This window comes from Hippopotamus amphibius, chromosome 17 (assembly GCF_030028045.1).
Source record: "Hippopotamus amphibius kiboko isolate mHipAmp2 chromosome 17, mHipAmp2.hap2, whole genome shotgun sequence".
NCBI classification, from domain to species: Eukaryota; Metazoa; Chordata; class Mammalia; order Artiodactyla; family Hippopotamidae; genus Hippopotamus; species Hippopotamus amphibius.
The window spans coordinates 8,571,022-8,586,298 of NC_080202.1; the positions used below are offsets into that span (position 1 = coordinate 8,571,022).

The following is a 15,277-nucleotide window of genomic DNA, read 5'->3' on the forward strand; positions in this document are numbered from 1 at the left end:
AAAATCTATGTTGTCTGATATTGCTACCCCAGCTGGCTTTTTTTTTTAATCAAAAGCAAGTATAGGACTTCCTAGGTGGCGCAGCGGGTAAGAATCTGCCTGCCAATGCAGGGGATACGGGTTTGATCCCTGCCCCAGGAAGATACCACATGCCACAGAGCAACTAAGCCCGTGCGCCACAACTATTGAGCCTATGTGCTGCAACTACTGAAGCCCACGTGCCTAGAGCCCGTGCTCTGCAACGAGAGGCCACCGCAATGAGAAGCCCGTGCACCGCAACAAAGAATAGCCCTCGCTTGCCACAACTAGAGAAAGCCCGTGTGCAGTAACGAAGACCCAGCACAGCCAATAAAATTAATTTTTTAAAAAGCAAGTATAATTGCTTTTCAATGTTGTTAATTTCTGCTGCACAATGAAGTGAATCAGCTATATGTATACATATAGCCCCTCCCTCTTGGACCTCCCTCCCCCACCCTATCCCACCCATCCAGGTCATCACAGAGCACCAAGCTGAGCTCCCTGTGCTACACAGCAGGTTCCCACTAGCTATCTATTTTACACATGGTAATGTATTTATGTCAAACTTAATCTCCCAATTCATCCCACCCTCCCCTTCTCTCCCCCACCCCGTGTCCACACATCTGTTCTCTATGTCTGCATTTTCACTCCTGCCCTGCAAATAAGTTCATCTCTGTCATTTTTCTAGATTCCACATATATGCATTAATATACGTTATTTGTTTTTCTCTTTCTGACTTACTTCACTCTGCAGGACAGACTCTAGGTCCATCCACATCTCTACAAATGACCCAATTTCATTTCTTTTTATGGCTGAGTAATATTCCATTATATGTATGTACCACATATTCTTTATCCATTCATCTGTCAATGGACATTTAGGTTGTTTCCATGTTGTGGCTATTGTAAATAGTGTTACAATGAACATTGAGGTGCATGTGTCTTTTTGAATTATGATTTTTTCAGGGTATATGCCCAGTAGTGGGATTGCTGGGTCCTGTTGTTTACCTGATGTATTTTCCTATTCTTTGACTCTCCACTCTTTGCCTTTATGTTTTATGTGTGTCTCTTGTAAACAGTATTACATATAACAGTGTATACTATTCGATACATGATTATTTTTCCTTTCCTGCACAGTGTTTTGGTTTTCCCTAGGGGCTAATAGTTGATCTGGTTTTTGTTTGCTTAGTTTTTAATATACTGATCTCTAACTCAACTCCAAACTCTGCCAGTTGACTAAATCTCTCAAAAGGTTTATTCACATCAGGTATCAATTTCCTCTTCTTAAAGAAGTCTGCCTGAACCTTCAGATTTGCTTCAGTTTGGATTGGCTTCTCTCTTTGTCTGGTCCACAATCCTCATCCTATGTCTTCTATTTTCCTCTCTCTTAGAATGCTCCTGCATTGTGGGAGAGCACATCCTCTGGTAGCTTTCTGAGAAAAGGATACATTGGAGGTAATTTCTTTTTTGAGTCTGCTTGTCTGAAACATCTCTACTCTAGCTTCCTATGTGACAGGTTGGCTGCGTACAGCATTTGAGGATGGAAATAATTTTCCTTCAGAATGTGGAAGGCTGCTCCATTGTTTATAGAGCCAGTGTTGCTACTGAGACATCCAACATTCTAATTCATGATCTTTTGTATGTCATCTCTTTTCGTTCTCCCTTTTCCAGAAGCTTGTTAAATCTTCTTCTTTTCCTAGTGTTTTAAAATTTCACAGTGCTGGGCCTTGGTAAGTATTTGTTTTATCCACTGTGTCATGCATTCATAGATCCTTTACTTTTGTGGGTTTTTAAAAAATTTTTTTAATATTAATTTTATTAATTTATTTATTTCTCTTTTTTATTTATTTATTGGCTGCACGGGCTTTCTCTAGTTGTGGTAAATGGGGGCTACACTTCATTGTGGTGCGCTGGCTTCTCAGTGCAGTGGCTTCTCTTGTTGTGGAGCATAGGATCTAGGTACGCAGGTTTCAGTAGTTGTGGCACATGGGCTCAGTAGTTGTGGCTCTCAGGCTCTAGAGCACAGGCTCAGTAGTTGTGGCGCACGGGCTTAGTTTGCTCTACGGCATGTGGGATCTTCCGGGACCAGGGATCGAACCCGTGTCCCCTGCATTGGCAGGCGGATTCTTAACCACTGCACCACCTGGGAAGCCCAGATCCTTTACTTTTGGAAACTTAGATGCTACAGTTCGGTGAGTGTCCCTGTAGATGATTTATCTGGGATTTTCACTGGGAAATTTCCATTGTCAATATCTTGTTCATTCCTCTTGAGCCAGAGAGAATCCCCAGAGAGAACTCTTCCAATTTCCTGTCTGGCTGCCAGCATTTTGAGGGCTTTAGAGAAGGCTAAGAGTCTCAGCATTCAATGCGTAAACATTCACTTAACCGCTAACCACCCCCCTTTTTTAAATTTTTATTTATTTATTTTGGCTGCTTTGGGTCTTGGTTGCGGCATGCAGGATCTTCCATTGCGGTGCGCGGGCTTCTCTCTAGTTGAGGCGGATGGGATCGGCAGTTGTGGCGTGTGCAAGTTTAGCTGCCCTGTGGCACATGGGATGTTAGTTCCCCAACCAGGGATCGAACCCAAGTCCCCAGCATTGGAAGGTGGATTCTTTACCACTGGACCACCAGGGAAGTCCCTTAATCCCCATTTTTAATAGGGTTTTCTCCTACCCTCGACTATACCTTGTGTCCCCCAGACCAGAGACCTACTATTTTTACCCTCTAGTCTTCTGCCAAAGTGGGAGCGGCACAACCATCCGGGGTCACAGAGAAGGGGAGACTTGCTCCTAAGACAGTTTCCCTCCAATCCTTTTTACTTTAGCTATACCTCCTTTACTCCCCACCCCCGCCACCTACTCCCACTTACAATTCTCCTCACTTCCAGCCTCTCAAGTTTGCTGAGTAAGTCACGACTTGATTCATTTGTTGCCTATGTCTATAATTGTGTCATTGCCTCTCCCATTCCCCCCATCCTTTCAGGTATAGATGCCTTATTTTTAAAAAATCTCTTTAGAGTAGTTGTAGCAGGTTTTCAAAAGGAAACAAAATGGTTTTTAATCCACCTTTTTACCTGGAAGTCCTCTCTGTGTATAATGAGTTGTTGGGGTTTTTTAATTTCAATTATTTTTTTCATTTATAGAAATGCTATAGGTTCTTTTCAAGCCTACTTTGTTTAGAAGTCTCTTGTTCCTGGATCACAGTTTCAAGTTTCTCTCGTTTCCTTATTCTATCTTTCCCCCTTTGGCTGTGCCGTGCAACTTGTGCTTATGGGATCTTAGTTCTCCAACCAGGGAATGAAACTGCACCCTCAGCAGGGGAAGTGCGGAGTCCTAACCACTGGACCACCAGGGAATTCCCCTCTCTTATTTCTTTAAACTTATTAAATTTAGTTATTTCTAGAATTCTGTGCTGATTATTTTCCATCTCTGAAGTCTTTGTGGGTCTGATTCTGCTGTTCTGTTGTTCTTCTGCATCTCATTCATGGCATCTCGTTTCCTTGTGTGTTTTGTGATTTTTGACCAGAAGCTGCTCATTTTCTTGGACTTTCATGAGAATTCTTTGAGGCTTAAGTTGAAGTTTCATTCTTCTAGAAATAATTTGCATTTGCTTCTGCCAGTCACTTGGGGGAGACACTAACAACCTGGAAATGCTTAAAATTAAATTCTAAATTTGAGATTTGGGGGATTACACAGCAAAATAAATTATGACCAGAAACCATGTGAGGGCTGACTTGTGGTTAGGAAACCTCAGAGAAGAGTGTGCCCCTTCCTCTCGTCATCAAAGGTCATGACAAGCAAGTTTCTTTACTGTATGCACTCTCCTCAATGATAGGTTTCTCATTTTCTCACTTACTGAAGGTGTTTTCCCTTGCAGACGTAAGTTATGCATGGCTGGGTTTTCTGTTATACCTCAAAACGTGGGCTGCTTTATCTCCTATCCCCAGTGCCCTAAGTTCAACAAAAACTTTTGGGGAGAAAGCCAGCTTTCTCATTCACTTGCCTCACTGCTTTTACCTCCCCCCTGCATCCCAGAATTGTTTCTTTCTTGCCAGTTTAGCAATACGTTTTAAAAGACATATTCATTTTTATACTTTTATCCAGCTTTTTAGTAGTTTCATTTAAAAGGATCATTCCATGTATCTAAACTACCATACTGCCAGAGAAGAAAATTCCTACAGTTTCTAAAATTCTCCTCTCCTGGCCCCCTCCATCCCACTCCTCTCACATATCGAACGGCTCCTAGCAGCCTCTCCTCAAAACTCCCTGAATGAGGAGACAGGTAGAGACAGGAGAGGGCTAACGGGTAGAAAGTAGAAAGGCCAGTGGAGCAGAGGTCTCAGTGAAGTCAAGAAACCAATGAGTAGAAGTACTTGAGCAGGTGAGTCCAGGGTTGGGGGGAGGGGGTAGTTGAGGTGAGAAAATAGAAGGTTGGAGGAGGTCTGTATCATTTTATAGATAAGGAAGCCCAAAGAGAGGCCAGCTGTGTTGCTCAGAGTCACAGCCAGTAAATGGACAGCTAGTGAAGGGCGGAACAAGCCCTGGAGCCCAGGTGCCCTGTTCCCAGACCCTCATTCACAGGCGAGGTCGGGGAGAATCTTGAGGAACAAATACCTTGCCGTAGTCAATGACCGGCAGCTCGATACTGGGGAACAGATCTTGCACGATGGCATTGAAGAGTGGCACGTCCACCGAAGTTAGCTTGGCGATGTTCATGTCTCTCATTGAGAGCAGCAGAACCTGAATGGGAAAAGACAGAGACTCAGGTTCTCGGAGCCAGGGCCGAGGTACTCATTAGGCCCTTCCTCTCCAAAGGGGTGAGAGGCAGGAGCTAAGAACAATGCATACATCCGAGCTAGTCTTTAGAAATATGACAGGTGGAACTCAGGCAACACAGGGAGGGGCGGGAGGGTGGGAAACGTCATCTAGCAAAAGTAAGGATCTGAGACACTTCAGGGAAGGCGCATAGGACCAGTGACAATGGAGGTTAAGGTCCAAGGGCTGCGTCCTCCATCTACCTCTTCATCAGACAGATCGGGCTGCAGGCGGCGCTTCTTGCCAGCGTAGCGCAGGAGGGAGGTGAGGGCACGGAGGCCAAAGTCATAATGGTCCTGTCTGGAGAGCTGCTGCACAGCCAGCGAGTAGAGTGTGTGTACCTTCTTGGCCAGAATCTGGAGAACAAAACAGAGGAGAAAACAATCCATCTCCCCACCAATCCCTCGGCTTCATCCTTCATCTAGGGACAGTTACAGGTCCAAGACTCGGAGCAGCTGGGAGGTGCTCTATGGACAATCCCAATGAGAAGATTCTGTGAATCTCGCCATCAAGGACTATAGAGGGGAGACCTCCCTCCATATCCTACTGACAGCCATCTCCGTTCCTTGTAGGATAAGCTGATTGTGAGGCCTCCAGAGGGCTCTTCGGTCCAGAGAATAATCATGGAAGGGAAATAAAGTGCTGGAGACAAGAGGTTGTCAGAATACCTTGCAGTTGCCAAAGCCTTCCCCAAAAAGAATGATTTCTGCAATGAGAGTAGAGTCAGGAACCACCATGGCAATTGGACGGAACATGGATTTAAGATTATCAGGAAGCTCTGTGCGACCAGCATAGCCTGGAAAACAGCACCGTTTATTCAGAAGCTATACTGCTTCCCAAAGACCTACTTCCTAATCAGTCCCCATTTTCCCCCTCCCCATCTCCACCTCTGAGACCTCTTCCTTTCTCATCTCGGCCCTGGCTCTTCCCACACCACTTTTTCTTCTTTCCTACCCCTGGTCTTTCCTTACTTTCTGCACGGCTCTGCTTCAGACTCAAATCACAGAGCTGTCAAGTTCCCATCTCTCCATGTTCTATGTATAACTTATGTCAGTGCTAATAGAAATCGCAGCTGTTTCTCTGATTCTTTCAGTATGGAAACCCTTTCCTGTTTTCTCCTAGATCCTTCCCCCAGAGCTGTTCCTAGGCAACAGTAATGAGAGACCCTAGGCCCTGCACTTTAGGGAGATTCTCTCATTTGGCAAAAGGTATGGCAGATAGGCCAGAACTCTGGGAGCTAGTCCAACAGAAGAAGATGGCTAAGTACCTTAAAAGACTAGGGCTGCACATATGCACACGAGCCGTTATTAATCAATTTATGGAGAACAGGAAGATTGCCTCCCCTTCTCCCAGAAACGTGTATGTTTATCCTTCTCTCACACTTTGTTGCCTTTAGTCACATTTCACTAAACACACTGGGGTTGGGGCGGGGGTGGGGGGGGGATACATAGTTACTTGCCCTGGACACTGAGTTCTGCCCCAGGAGCCCCATCCACTCCCAGGCCCTCACCAGGGTTCATGGTGATGAAGATCCCACAGGACCACACCAGGTTTATTTCAAAGCCCTCAAAATAGAAGCGCGTGAGGCCGGCAGCCAGGGCGGAGAGGATGGACAGGATTTGCTGGGCCACCACGGACAGCACCTCCACGTTGATGCGGTTAAACTCATCAAAGCAGCCCCAGGCGCCCGTCTGTGGGGGAGTGGGGGTTGGCAGAGTCGCTGGGAGCAAGAAGGGTACCCCCAGACCAGGAGAAACTAGAAACTGTAACTAACACACTCTTCCTGATGTGTCTGGATAGGAGAGGCGGCCTCTAAAATGATGGATGTGTGTGTGTGTGTGTGTGTGTGTGTGTGTGTGTGGTGGAGGGGGCCCCCATAGCACTGTAGTTTCTGGCCAGAACTTACCATCAGACAGGAAGGATCTAGGGGAAAGCCTGAGAGGTGTGGGTTGGAAAGAGACCAGGGTAGGGAACTTGTGGGAGTTGAGCGCCTCCAGTGTGCACGAGTTTACGCGTGTTCTCTTACTGAATCCTTACACAATCTTCTGGTTTTGCAAATAAGCAAAGTGAAGCTCAGGGAGGTGCAGGGACGTCCCCAGTTGCAAGAACTGAGGCGATGCAGTGTCATCGGTTACAAAGCACTGGATCAGACCTGGGTTTCAGCTGATTTTCTGGAACTAAAAGATATTGAAGGGGCCTCCTGGCCAGGCTGGCGGGATGCTGACCTGGGCCAGGCCTGAGTACATCCGGCCCATGGACTTATAGTCCAGGCCCTCGGAGCAGTTGACCACGATGACATATATGCCGAGGGCCTTGCCCAGGTCCTTGACTGTCTCTGTCTTCCCTGTGCCTGCAGGACCTTTGGGGGATCCGCCTCGGTGCAGGTGCAGGGCTGTGGTCAGCGTCATGTAACACCTGGGGATTGAGGACAGGACTCAGCCGGACTCCTGGAAGCCTTGGCTCGGCACTCGCCGCCCCTACCCCAAGCCCCCTGTTCGTCCCCCATGGCTGACCTGTCTGTCAGGGGGGTGATGACAAGCCGGCCAGAGTTACCCAAGTACTCATAACTATACTGGAACTGTGTGTTAGTCTGGCGGATCATACAGTCATCAAGATCCTGGGGAAACAGGGCAAAGCAGGAGAGGGGCGGGCATGGAGGAAGAGTCAGAGCTGCGGCAACAGCTTAGAGGAGGGCTGGAGGCGGCAGGGGGGTCGCAGGGAGAAGACTGGGGGCTCTATTTAGAGTTAGGAGGGACAGGTTTACGGCGGGGATGAAAACTGAGGGTCACGCTGCATGTGTCTAGCCCAAAGCATGGCAGCAGTTGCCTGGAGTCTTTCTGAGTCCCCATCAAGTGATGCTCAGAGTGGGTACTCCCTGGAAAAGTGCCACTTTGCCGCTCCTGACTCGGCAGACTCGCAAGAGAGTTAACGAGCTGAATCAGGGTGCGGTGATAGGGCTAAGAGTCGGGTTGGGATATTATTGTATTTAGAGAACATGAATTTAACTAAAGCATTAGGATCGGGTTTAGGGTACGAGACAGGGCAGCTGGCCCTTCGGCACCTTCTCCCAGTAGAAGCGCAGTTGGCTGAGCCAGTCGAAGGAGCTGACATCCATGAGGCCACTCTTATAAAGCTTCTCCAGCACGTCCCGGGCGTGGACTTCTATCGTCACCAGAGCCACGATTTTAAGGCGCATGATCTTGGTCAGGTTCCCCCTGATGGCTTCCGAGTACTTGTTCAGTATGGACACCTGCAGAGCGAGGTGGCGGAGACGAAGGCGGGCAGAGCAATGCCACCAGACCCTAATCACGCCTCGTCCCAGCCTTGGTCCGCTTCCAACCCCGATGTTGACCCCACCCCCACCGCAGCTCCCCAGTATCAGCACAGGGAGACACACCTCTGGCCCCCCAGCCTCCCCGCACTGGACGCCTCGCATGAAGCACCCTCAGCTCATCGCTAATTCCGACTCCAGTGTACTGCCCCCTCCCTCCGGCTCTGACTCCAGGCCTCTCCCATCCTGGCAGGGTTCCCTACCTGCTTCTTCTTCATGACCTTGAGGATTTTCTTGTCTCCCCGCTCCTTAGCTGTCAGCAGGCACTTGGTGACGTCAGCTGTCCACTGGATCTGACTGGCAGTGATGACCATCTGGGGCAGGAGTGGAGGCTGTATTCCAAAGCCCTGTCCCTGGCCACCCACACAGCCCAGCTCCCAAATCCCAGCCTCTTCCGGGACCCAGTGCTACTCCTCTCAATACGTCCAGGCTGCTCTGAAGGACGGGCACATGCCGAAGTCAAGAGCTAAGGGTCTGGCGTGCAGGCTTCCAGGGCCACAGCCCAGAGCAGGGGGCAGGAAACCTGCCTTTTGTGTGACTCAAGATTCTGTCTTTACATTGGCTGCTCCCTTTCGGCTCTGTCCTCCTTGTTCCCTCATTGCTGTTGACCCCAGCTCACCTGGCCAGCCCACTCCTTCACCCACTTGTCTCTCTTGTTGAGAAACTTCTTGAGGGCCAGGCGGCAGTTCCGGAGAAGGTCCCGGAGGGTCACCCTCATGGTCCGCTCCACATCGCCAAGCCAGGACTGGGGGGAGGCAAGAACAGGATGGCTCAGCCTCAGGGCCAGAGTCAGGAGTCCCCAGAGCGAAAGTGCTTGGGAAACAAGACCCCGGGGCTTTGGGGCCCAAGAGAAAAGCAGGTGCTGGGCAGCAGCGCGCTGGCATCCCTGAGGGAAATGGAGACTGGGGGCAGACTGTCCGACTTTCGGGTGCAGGCTAGAGGTTAGAGTTTTAGGAATGGCAGATGGGAGGGCAAAAAGTGACAGAGATGCTCTCTCCTCACAGAGCCAAGCAAAGTTAGAAGAGTCAGCTTGCTTCTTAGGCCCTTGCCACAGCTCACCTCCACAGGCCCTTCTAGAAGTACTGAGTAGAGGAAATCGACATACTCGCCGTCTCCTGAGAACATTCCCACCGCTTCCCATTTGCTGCTGGGTCCCCCAACCTACAGAAACAGGAAGCTCTTGAGCCCTTTGAGGGTAATTTCTGCTCCTCCCCCCTCCTCTCTATATTACCAATTCTAGAAAGTTCTGTCCCAGATAGCCAGAATCACTGCTATCCCCCTCCTGCTGGGAGGGCACGCTCCCCTCTGAGGCCTTGAACACCTTGACATCACCATGCCTCCCCTGCCCTCCTTCCTACCATGGCCACCTCTGCTGACCTTCTGCATTCTCAGCAATTTGATGTTGTCAAAGCATTTTTTGAGGTGTGGCTGCACGGCCTCTGGGTTGCGGGACTGGCCCAGAATCTCCAGGAGGTCATCGTTGGACAAGAAGTAGAAGCGGGGGAAAATATGGCGCTTGGTCTCTAAATACATATCCAGAGACTTCTGGATGTCTTCCAGGATGGTGTTCATTTCTATCAATGTGTCCAGGAGGCCTGCGGAGGAGAATAGTGAGTGACATTTGGTGGCCCTTAGACCACTGCCCTGAGTCGATCTGGAGCCTCCAACTATATCCACAACTATATTGCCAGCTCTTGAGTGCTGGGGCACAGACTGCCGCATGGTTTTTGGAAGCAGATGCAGTGTCCCCAGTCACTCTCTTCCCACCCTCTTCATTAATTCATCATCAAGTATTCATTATACACTATCGTACGTATTATACACTATGTATCAATTATACATCGTGTACGAGTCCGTTAATATAACTACACCTCCCATCCGTCCTTTCCCACCAAAGAAGTGGGGCTCTGCCAATCATCCCAAGAGCTTATGAAGATGAGAGCTTGTTCTGCACATAAATAATTCAACAAGTTAAAACACTAGGTTTAACTACGCATCACACGCACACAGTGGACGAGGTCTGCAATCACGGGGCTTGCCAGCATCCCTCGAGACAGAGCAAAAAGAGCACTAGAGGGAATGCCCTTGTGGCCCAGTGGTTAGGGCGTCGAGCTTCCACTGCAAGGGACGTGGGTTTGACCCCTGGTTGGGGAACGAGGACCCCAGCAGCTGTGCAGCGCGGCCAAACAAACAAGAGTACTAGAGGGGGAGGCAGACGATGGCCCTTCCAACTGCGGCTCTTCCACTTATTAGCGTGTCCGTTCACCTCAGGGAGCCGTTACCTCGTTGTAAGATGGTAATAAGACACACCTCAAAGAATAACTCGAGATATACAATAAAATGGGTTCACTTCTGTAGGTTCTCGATAATGTTAGTTTCCTCCCAGAATTAGGTTTTGATTGGCTTATCCCCTGGTGTCCCCAGTTTCTAGCTTTTCTGAAGGAAGTAGGGATGCCCTGGAGTCTGAACTCTCAGGTGACCCTCAGGCCTCTGAGGACAGAGTCTACAGGCCATTGGAGCCTTGAGTGACCACCTGAGTGGCCCCTGGAGACCACAGGGAGAGCCGGTAGCAGTGGACGATATGGTTTTGTCCTGTGTGTTCAACAAAGAGATAGTTGTTTTTATGGCTCTGCTTATAAATTGTTCTAAAATGTAACTATGTCAGTTATCTCAAATATTATTTCTGAAAAATTCATGTTGTCACTCAATTTTGCACATCCTAATACTTATATTTTATCAGAGTAATTGAAATAGTTTTTTTTTATGTGTATACTTAAGGTGCTTGGGAAAAATGAAGAATTGTTAGATTGGCCCAGGCGAAATAAAGAGGTCCTCCATACCCTCTGCCAAAACTCTTCTCAGGACACCCACTGATGTGGGTACCCATCACCAAACCTGACCTCCTGAGTCTTTACCCCAGTCTACCACAATCAACCAGATCTCACTGCATGTACACCTCTCCCCATTCCCTTACCCAATTCCCCATGCCTACCAAGTGTCTACCTTAAAGACTAGCTAATCTGATAAACCGATTAAAGTCAAGGTAATAACAGCCCAAAGTAACCAAAGATTTTCTTTGTGCCTTTTAATGTGACAATTACTTTACCTGCATCATCTCATTTATGTGTATCATCTCACTGAATGAACCAGCTAGAGAAGAAGAGTGATTCCTCAATTCAGGGTCTCTTGAGGAACAGGGCTAGGAACTGAGCACTAACTTTATGCCAGACAGCATACTGAGTGCTACATACTCCTTTATTATCCTTATGAAGACCCTGAGAAATAGCTATCATTAGTCCCACACACACACTGCAGGGGAGGAAACTGCAGTATGGAGGAAACGAGCTGCCTGAGAGCACACAATCGGTAACAAGAGTCAGATTTTGAACTCAAGCCTGTCTGATCCCATATCCCATCCTCTTAACCACTATATTGTACTCTGCTCAAATATATGTTGAGTTTAATTTACAGAACTGCTATTTAATGCTTAGAATAGGTGATGGTGGGGGTATGACAGCCAGGTGCAATGGTCAATCTTTCAGTAAATGAAGCATGTGGCCATGTCTTCACATACATATAGCACCAGCTGAGGTTACGTCAGGGCTCAGACCTGGATAGTGGGTGCTCCGGAGAGCGTTGGGGTCCTTGTTCATCCGGTCCATGATGTCTTTCCAGTTGCTGTTGACTTGGTCAAATAAGCCTGATTCATTGGGCAGCTGCTTGCGGATGTCCTCTCCTAGGAAGATGTTCTGAAGGGCCAACAATTGGCGTGAGAGGCTGTTTCTCACATACTCCCCACACTCTGCTCCCTGCTCTCAGACCAGGAATGGCAGTTGAGGACAAGATAAGGAGCATCAGAACCAAAGGGCAAGATGCCCAAGTTCTAGAAGGAAACTTGGAATTGAGAGCCCAGGTATGTGGGTACAAGAAGAAAAATGGAAGAAGAACAAAAGCTTTTCAAGGAGGGCGCTGAAAATGAGAGGTAATAACAAAGAGTCAGATGCTTAGGTCTTAGATGAAGGACGGCTTTAGAGGTAGGAAAGTGGGGTCGATATTGGGGCAACTATCTAGGTCCTACGCAAATAAGGGTGCAAAAACAGGAGGCAGGGAGAACCCAGGCAGTGAATCCTGACCTCTAGGTACATCCACTGACGCTGCACTGTGAGCACCATCTCAATAACTTCCAAAATGAGGGAGAGGCAGCGCTCCCAGTGGTCCACATCCTTCTCAAAGGCCTTGACAAAACGAGATGCCTTCATGGTAGACAGAGCCACCTGGTTATCTTCCAGTGCCTGGAATACGTCTTCTGTACCTCTGGGGCAGAAGGTATTAAAATCACAGGCCAGCCCCATCCGCCAAGCCTGGGTCCCCACTCCACAGCCCAGGCCACACAGCCCTGTCTACCTGAGTCGGTGATGGCCCTTATCCTTGTAGGGGACTATGTCTAGCTGAATCACATCCCAGGTCTTGGCAGTATTTTGTAATGCCTGTGGAAAGAAATCGGGGAACAGATCAATCAGGTATTTAGTCCCCAAGGGCAAGAGGAGCTGAGAGGGGCTGTCAGATGATGAAAAGCTGGAAGCTTTTGCTCCAGAAAGCTTAGGAAATGAGGGAGTAGGGAGAGGACGCTGTCATACCAGCTCTATAGTCAGCTCTTTGGTTGCTGAGGCAGAGATCTCCCCAATTTTCTCCACATGCTGATCCATTCCAAGCTCCACAATCTGCTCCAAGGTGAAGCTTTCAGATTCCTGATCAAACTCCCGTTGGACCTCATCCCTGACCTGATCCCAGTGCCTGCCGTCAGGGACAAGAGGTCAGATAAGGAGGCTGGAACACCAGGGCCTACTGGAAAGCATCAGCATCACCCGCCAGGCTTTCTCCCATTCAGATGTGATAATTCTGTGTATTTATTAATTCACCATTCAACAGGTATTTCCTAAACAGGCTCTAAGATACAATCCTGGCACTGTGGGGAACGCAGAGATTGAGGTGCTAACTGTCTGGAGAGGGAGTCAGGACAGATGACTGCAGGTTCACTAGAGATGAAGCCCTGGGTCAAGTGCTTTACATGAACCATTGCATTTTCATGACCACTCTATAAATGAGGAATTATTATTATTCCACTTATAGATGAAGAAATGGAGGCTTAGAGAGGTTAAATAACTTAAGCAAATAAAGTGGTTAGGTTATATTTAATCACATAATACCAAAAACATTATGCTGGAGGCAATACAAAAGAAGTAAAATTAGTTAGTCCTAAATGGATAGATAATTATTAAAACACCATTTACAAAATAGTTTATTCTAGCCTCTTCAAAGGTTTCAAAGGCCTCTTCTGTCATCTGGATAAATTCCAGATGCATTAAAACAGTGAAGCTTAAAAAGCAAAATTATAAAATATGAGAAGAAAGTATAGAGAGAATGCATTTACAGCTCTGGGGGAGGCAAGGTCCTCTTAAACAAGGCACAAAAGCAAAACCCCTAAGGGACCAAAGTTAGACTTTGGGCTACAAAATGCAAGCTTTTGGAGGACAGAAGACATAAAGCTTAGCTCTGACAGTCAACATAAATTGAGAGGAGATGGAAGGGAAAGAGCCAAGAAAGCCAGAGAACCCAGGACAATGTGACAAACAGAGCGGCAGCCTCACCGCTCTCTAAGGGCAGGGTTTCGCAGGTCCGAGATGAGAGGCATGGTCCTCTTGAACTGCTCTATTTTTGAGCGGGTGGTTTCAATAATTTCCCAGTTTCGGTCCTGAGCAAAAGCGAGAGGCATCAGAAGACCTGACCCTCTTTCCCGCACGGACCCCTGCCTCACTGGGCCTGCCTGCAGCCCTCCACCCTCTCCCACACACCTTGTACTCTTTGGCCAGTCTGGTGAGGCGGCGAAACAGCCCGTGGGCCATGGTCTCCATGGCTTCTGTTTGCAGCCTCAGGAACCGGCCAGTCTTCCACTGGTTCCAGTTTTCCTCCCAGTCCCGGGTGATCTCCCAGACCTGCTGCAGCGCGTCCAGCTCCTTCATGGCCAAGAGCAGACAAGTGCAGTGAGCAATGAGACTCTCGCCCTCCTCCTCCCTGACAAACATGCAGCGCCCTCCCTCCTCTCATTTTGAGAAGTCTTTCCCTCCTGGCAACATAGAGCTGCCCCCTCAGCTCACACTTTCTTTTCTCCCCTCTCTTGCCTTAAGAGTGCCCCAAGGAACAAGCACAAGAAAAGATCCTCAATGCCATTAGTCAGGAAGGACGTGCAAATCAAAACCACAGTGAGACACTTCACACCCCCTAGAAAGGCTAGAACCAAAAATAAGTTGGGGGGGGCAGTGTTGGCGAGGATGCGGAGAAATAGGAACCTTCTTACGCTGCAGGTGGGAGTGTAAAATGGTGCAGCTGCTGTGCGAAATAGCTTGGAGGTTCCTCAAAAAGTTAAACATAGAGTCACCATACGATCCAGCAATGCCACTCCTACACACACAGCCACAAGATTTGGGAACAGGAACCCAAACAAACACAAGTACACGCACAGTCACAGCAGCAATACTTACAGTAGCTGAAAAGTGGAAACAACCCAAACGTGCATTGACAGGTTAATGGACAACCAAAATGTGGTAACTCCATACAACGGAATAGTATTCACCCACAGAGAGGAATGAGGGGCTTCCCTGGTGGTCCAGTGGTAAAGAATCTGCCCGCCAGTGCAGGGGACACAGGTTCTATCACTAGTTGGGGAACTAAGATCCCACATGCCGTGGGCCAATTAAGCCCTCATGCTGCCACGTGCTCTGGAGCCCACGCACCACAACTAGAGAAAAAAACCCTGCACGCCACAACTAGAGAGAAGCCTGCATGCATCAACGAAGATCCCACGTGCTGCAACGAAGACCCGACATAGCCAATAAATAAATTAAATAAATAAGTATTTTAAAGAAAAAGAGGAATGAGGGACTGACACATGCTACTACGTGGATGATCCTTGAAAATATGCTACATGAAAGAAGCCAGACACAAAAAGTCACATGTTGCATGCTTCCATTTATATGGAATGTCCAGAAGAGGCTGAGTCCATGCGCAGTTGACCGTTAAAAACCATGGGGTCAGGGACACCAATCTCTGTGCAGCTG

The 15,277-nt window shown here is 48.3% G+C and overlaps 1 protein-coding gene across 1 annotated transcript in view; it reads right to left on the bottom strand.

Annotated features, from left to right (window-relative positions):
• DNAH2 (dynein axonemal heavy chain 2) overlaps positions 1–15,277 on the bottom strand; it is a 94,445-nt gene that overhangs the window by 39,089 nt on the left and 40,079 nt on the right. Inside the window, exons 25-41 of the mRNA XM_057714414.1 lie at positions 14,015–14,176; positions 13,811–13,914; positions 12,800–12,956; positions 12,567–12,649; positions 12,296–12,476; positions 11,773–11,911; positions 9,540–9,757; positions 9,222–9,323; positions 8,782–8,907; positions 8,366–8,476; positions 7,893–8,081; positions 7,345–7,448; positions 7,057–7,246; positions 6,342–6,522; positions 5,500–5,627; positions 5,035–5,187; positions 4,631–4,756 (exon numbers count right to left, since the gene is read on the bottom strand). Coding sequence (XP_057570397.1) covers positions 4,631–4,756; positions 5,035–5,187; positions 5,500–5,627; positions 6,342–6,522; positions 7,057–7,246; positions 7,345–7,448; positions 7,893–8,081; positions 8,366–8,476; positions 8,782–8,907; positions 9,222–9,323; positions 9,540–9,757; positions 11,773–11,911; positions 12,296–12,476; positions 12,567–12,649; positions 12,800–12,956; positions 13,811–13,914; positions 14,015–14,176 — 2,454 coding nt within the window. The remainder of the gene's footprint in view (positions 1–4,630; positions 4,757–5,034; positions 5,188–5,499; positions 5,628–6,341; positions 6,523–7,056; positions 7,247–7,344; positions 7,449–7,892; positions 8,082–8,365; positions 8,477–8,781; positions 8,908–9,221; positions 9,324–9,539; positions 9,758–11,772; positions 11,912–12,295; positions 12,477–12,566; positions 12,650–12,799; positions 12,957–13,810; positions 13,915–14,014; positions 14,177–15,277) is intronic.